Consider the following 6,100-nt stretch of genomic DNA (forward strand, 5'->3'; position numbering starts at 1 on the left):
TCAGCCTCCCTTCCTGACCAAAACCTTCCTCAACCCCTAATGCCCTTATTGCCTTGACTTCCTTCACCTGCTTGGCTTTGCACAGCCCTTCTCCTTAGCTGCTGCAGCCCATCCTGCCTCCAAGGGTGTCTGTGCAGAGTGGAGCAGGTGAGGCAAGAAGGTAGCATCAGGAAACACCTGGCATAGCTCAGACCACTTACACCAGATAAGGGGGAATCACTTTTTGTATTTAATTTTTAAAGTGGCCTATATCGAGATGTTATCAGAGTGTGCACGTGAGAGAGAAAGTTGGAGTTTGTGGGACCGTGGCTGTTTAACTAGAGGAAATCAAAGGGAATGTGAGACAAACATCAACAACATTTAAAAGAGAGCATTTTAGAATAAAAACCTACATGGAAGACTCCATTGTTCCCTGAAAAATTATGATGCCAATTTGGACAGAAATTTAATAAGTGATTAGGCTGTGAAACAGAGGGACTTTAGTCAAATATCCAGTCACTACTGACACCTCCAGAAGTGTAAACTTTCCATCCAGTTTATTTACGTAACTCCAGGGTTAGCTGAGAGGTTTGACCCTTGTAACAGATGCAAGGGACTTAGTCCACTGCATGGGTTAATAAACAAACATGCATAAAATTCAAAGATATTCTTAATGGAACATAGTAACTTTGAAGCCTAAAGGCAAAATACTGCTGCAATCTGTAGCTTCTAAAATGAAGCTTTGCTTTACCAAAAGTAATAGAAATAAAATGGTGGAGTGTCTTCACTTAAAACAGGCATTTTCATAAGCTACAATTCACCTACTTGCAATGACTGGAAAAGGCTTAAATGTATCTTACCTGCTCAGTTGGGATAACTGGGTTACTATCAGGTAGGCAAGGCGAGTTCCCGTTCCCCATTACTCTCTTAAAAGGATTCTGCACATAATTAAAAAGAATAGTAAGATCATGATGATAACTGGAAATATATACAAGCCGCATAATTATCTTTTACCACTGACTGAAGTCTCACAGCAGAGTTAATAATTGGTGTCAAATTAACTTTTCCTGATAAATGTACAAGCTCTGGTTGGGGTGGGGGAATCCACAGAGATAGCTGGGCATTTGAGGGGTAGGGTGACCAAAGCAGGACTCGGCTTTTTTTGTTTTGTTTTTTGTTTTTGCTCTGCTGGCGGGCACTCCCCCCCCCACACGTGTGTCCCGATAGTTTCTTCCCCTCATCTGGTCACCCTATTGAGGGGGTATCAGAATGGGTAAAGGTGAGAAGCTGGACACATCAAAGAGGGGAGGCAAAGTGAGAAGAGAGCAGAACAGTTCATTGTTTGTGTGTGGAGTAGACCATGATTTTCAGAGGAAGGGCCGTAGCTGGAAGAGGGGACAGGCTAGGGATCAGAAGGGAAGGCAGAGTGAGAAAGGGATGGAACAATTCAATGTTTGTGGGTTTTATTTGTCTGAATTCCATATGCTGCCATTTTGCATAGTGTCATTTCACACACACACACACACACACACACACACACACCTCTCACTTTAGCACGATTTTGATAAAATGACTGTTCTTGCACCAAAAACATGCAAAAGTGCACATTTTTGCAGGTTTGGATTATAAAAGCCATCTTTGCTGATAAAATATCCCCCCAGGAACATACCGGTTTGGTTTTGGGGAAAAAAGTGCTATTTTCTTAAAAAACATCCCCATTTTTGAGTTTGTAACAAAATATTTGCAGGAGATGTACTTGTGGGGGGACGCAGCGGTGAGAAGAAGAGATGCAGGAAATGGGATTAGGAAGGCTACAAAGAACATATAGATTTCCCATTGCCAAATAAAAATAAAATGCTGAAAAGTCCTCATACTTGGGACATACTTGCCACAAGCCATCTAAGTGACTTTCCACAGGATCAGAGCCACTTCTATTTAGCTTTGGAAGATGCAGATCTAATGCTTATCTGTCGTTGGGTTTTTTTGGTCTATTTGCTATCTTGTGATTATTTATATCTACTGTGGTCTTTGACATTAGTTTTGAGCAAGGCAATTGATCACCTCTGCAACAGCATTTGCCCTTTTGAGTCACATTCTCGTATTGAAGGATTTCTATATTCCACGGTATTTCTTCTAAGTTGCCTCTTATGCACAGGAGGACCTACCCATAAACATTTGCAAAACCACCTCATTGTTCTCTTGCTAATCACTCGTAAAGACTTTGCTGTGATGCTTACAAAAAACTCAACAAGGGTTAGGCATTGGGTGTTAATGACTGCCACTTCTCATGCTGACTAGACTTGTCTCATTGTTACCTGGTGCTCTCCCCACCGGTTTGTTATAGTCACCTGTTGTCTCCTATTTTATACTAAGGCCTGGTCTGCACTATGAGTTTAGGTCGAATTTAGCAGCATTAAATCGAATTAACCCTGCACCCGTCCACAGAACGAAGCCATTTACTTCGAAATAAAGGACTCTTAAAATCGATTTCTGTACTCCTCCCCGATGAAGGGAGTAGCACCGAAATCGACATTGCCATTTCGAATTAGGGTTAGCGTGGCCGCAATTCAACGGTATTGGCCTCCGGGAGCTATCCCACAGTGCACCATTGTGACCGCTCTGGTCAGCAATCTGAACTTGGATGCACTGGCCAGGTAGACGGGAAAAGCCCTGTGAACTTTTGAATTTCATTTCCTGTTTGCCCAGCATGGAGAGCACAGGTGACCATGCAGAGCTCATCAGCACAGGTAACTATGCAGTCCGAGAATCGAAAAAGAGCACCAGCATGGACCATACGGGAGGTACTGGATCTGATCACTATATGGGGAGAGGATTCTGTGCTAGCAGAACTATGTTCCAAAAGACGAAATGCCAAAACATTTGAAAAAATCTCCAAGGGCAGGATGGAGAGAGGCCACAATAGGGACTCATATCAATGCTGCGTGAAAGTTAAGGAGCTCAGACAAGCCTATCAAAAAACAAAGGAGGCAAACGGTCGCTCTGGGTCCGCAGACATGCCGCTTCTACGCTAAGCTGCATGCAATTCTAGGGGGGGTCGCCACCACTACCCCACCTCTGACCGTGGATTCTGAGGAGGGGGTAATCTCAGCCATGCCTAAGGATTCTGCAGACAGGGAAAAAGATGAGGAGGAGGACAACGACAAGCTTGCCGAGAGCACACAGCACTCCGTTCTCCCCAACAGCCAGGATCTTTTTCTCAGCCTGACTGAAGTACCCTCCCAAGGCAGTATCCCAGACAATGAGGCCATGGAAGGGACCTCTGGTGAGTTTACCTTTTAAAATATAAAACATGGTTTAAAAGCAAGCGTTTTTTTAATGATTAATTTGCCCTGAGGACTTGGGATGCATTCGCGGCCAGTGCAGCTACTGGAAAAGTCTGTTAACGTGTCTGGGGATGGAGCGGAAATCCTCCAAGGACATCTCCATAAAGCTCTCCTGGAGGTACTCCAAAAGCCTTTGCAGAAGGTTTCTGGGCAGTGCAGCCTTATTCTGTCCTCCATAGTAGGACACTTTACCACGCCAGGCCAGTCTCTGAGCAAAGCTTGTACTCCACCAGGTCTTCCAGAGAGGCTTGCAGCTCCATCAAATGCACAAGCAGCCATCCGTTTGGGGTCCAACTGACAAGCATTTAACTCTTCTAAGATGTGGGTTGTTACAGATGCAGCCGATGTGTCTTCTATAACAAACATCTAGAAATGCAACTACTGGCCTACCACTGACATCAAGATAATGTACACAGTGACTTAATACTTGATCCCATTTGCATCGGTGCATTCATCAGCCATGTATGTAAATTTTTTGAACGTGGTGAGAGAGTTCTTCGCTTTTTCAACTGTTGAGTCTTTCACTGTTGCACAGTATGCTTCTAGCCAGTCAGTTGAGTTTCTTGCAGAAAGATAGTGAGCATTTGCTGGTCTTGTTCGGAACCAGTGTTCAACTTCAGGTGAACAAGTGACAATGCACTTAACATTGGCCTCCAGTTTGTAGTGTGTGGTATCTCTTGCTTAAATAGAAAGTATGATGCCACAGCCACGTTTGTTCGCATGAACTGTGTTGTGTCTCGAACATTCTTAACAGCCTCATTAAGTACTTCTAAAATTGGCTTTGAAAATGGGCTTATAAGGCTTTCTGCATGTTGATGCACTCCAGAGACGTGGTGTTTTGCAGCCTTTTCACATAGTTTGTCAGCATTGGCTTTGCTGATCGGTCTGACAAACCAAGCACCTCCACTTCTACCAATTATAGCACTGGAAAGCTTTCCTTCTTCGTAAGCTTTTTTGCAAGAGGTGCACCAGTAGCCATCTTTTGTAACTTCAATAAATGGGAACAGATTGACTGACAAGCATCAGGAACTGCCTTTAGGTTTTGGAGACACTGTTTCTTCACTAGGTAGCTGTATTTGTGCTTCAGGCTGGTCGGATGTAGATACGCCACTTGAACCTTCAGCTGACATGTATATTCTTGGTTCATGATGTGTTCTTCATCTAGGCTGGTTTTTGAGGCCTTTGAGTGCAAAAATTGTTGCATTGTTTTTTGTCTTTTCATTTTCACTTTGACCTGCAACATATAAAAGAGATATGAATAAATTAAATGTTTTGTTAGGTTAATGCAAATTTAATGTAAGGATAATGCAAATTACACCAAAACACATAACAGTCTGGATTTCTAAAACAAACAAATATAATTGAAAAATATATATATATATATAATTTAAATTGACTTTTGAAAAGTAAGCCATCATGGGATAAGATGAGGGAAGTCCTCTTATGGATCCGTAACTGGTTAAAAGATGGAAAACAAAGGGTAGGAATAAATTATCAGTTTTCAGAATGGAGAGAGATAAATAGTGGTATCCCTGAGGGGTTAGTACTGGGACCATTACTGTTCAACATATTCATAAATGATCTGGAAAAATGGGTAAACAGTGAGCTGGCAAAATTTGCAGATGATACAACTATTCAAGATAGTTAAGTCCAAAGTTACAAAGGGATCTTACAAAACTGGGTGACAGGGCAACAAAATGGCAGATGAAATTCAATGTTGATAAATGCAAAGTAATGCACATTGGAAAACATAATCTCAACTATACATACAAAATGACGGGGTCTAAATTAGCTGTTAACACTCAAGAAAAAGAGATGTTGGAGTCCTGTGGATGGTTCTCTGAAAATAGCCACTCAATGTGCAGCGGCAGTCAAAAAAGCAAACAGAATGTTGGGAATCATTAAGAAAGGGATAGATAATAAGACAGAAAATACCATATTGCCTCTATATAAATCCATGGTACACGCACCATCTTGAATACTGTGTGCAGATCTGGTCACCACATCCCAAAAAAGATATGTTGGAATTGGAAAAGGTACAGAGATGGGCAACTAAAATGATTAGGGGTATGAAACAGGAGGAGAGATTAAAATGACTGGGACTTTTCAGCTTAGAAAAGAGACGACTAAGGGGGATATGATAGAAGTTTATAAAATCTTGACTGGTGTGAAGAAAGTGAATAAGGAAATGTTCTTTAATCCTTCACATAACATAAGAACTAGCAGTCACCCAATGAAATTAATAGGCAGCAGGTTTAAAAAAAAACAAAAGGAAGTACTTCTTCACACAACATAAAGTCAACCCATGGAACTCTTTGTCAGGGAATGCTGTAAAGACCAAAACTATAACAGATTTAAAAAAAGAAGTAGATAAATTCCTGGAGAATAGGTCCATCAGTATCTATTAGGCAGGATGGGGGGGGGGGGGGGGGGATGCAATACCATGCTCTGAGTGTCCCTAGCCTGTTTGCCAGAAGCTGGGAAATGGGCAATAGGAGATGGATCACTTGATGATTACCTGTTCTGTTCATTCCCTCTCAAGCACCTGGCCTTGACCACTGTCGGAAGACAGGATACTGGGCTATATGGACCATTGGTCTGACCCAGTATGGCCATTCTTATGTAAAAATTAATTATAATAATAAAAATGTTTAGTACGGAAACTCCCCAATATAATGACCTCTCAGGATAGCAACAATGTGAGATAACAACCTTGACAAATGCATTTTAAAAATCTTGGCCTACTAGGAAACATTTATGTAAGTTTCCATTCCCAG

At 41.9% G+C, this 6,100-nt stretch overlaps 1 protein-coding gene across 1 annotated transcript in view; it reads right to left on the minus strand.

Moving 5' to 3' along the window:
• Positions 1-4,557, minus strand: part of LOC135973651 (uncharacterized) — a 35,640-nt gene extending 31,083 nt beyond the window's left edge. The window contains exons 1-2 of the mRNA XM_065557843.1: positions 3,273-4,557; positions 840-917 (exon numbers count right to left, since the gene is read on the minus strand). Of these exons, the coding sequence (XP_065413915.1) occupies positions 840-899 (60 nt within the window). The 5' untranslated portion in view covers positions 900-917; positions 3,273-4,557. The remainder of the gene's footprint in view (positions 1-839; positions 918-3,272) is intronic.
• Between the last annotated feature and the right edge of the window lie 1,543 nt (positions 4,558-6,100).

This window comes from Chrysemys picta, chromosome 9 (genome assembly GCF_011386835.1).
Source record: "Chrysemys picta bellii isolate R12L10 chromosome 9, ASM1138683v2, whole genome shotgun sequence".
NCBI lineage: Eukaryota > Metazoa > Chordata > Testudines > Emydidae > Chrysemys > Chrysemys picta.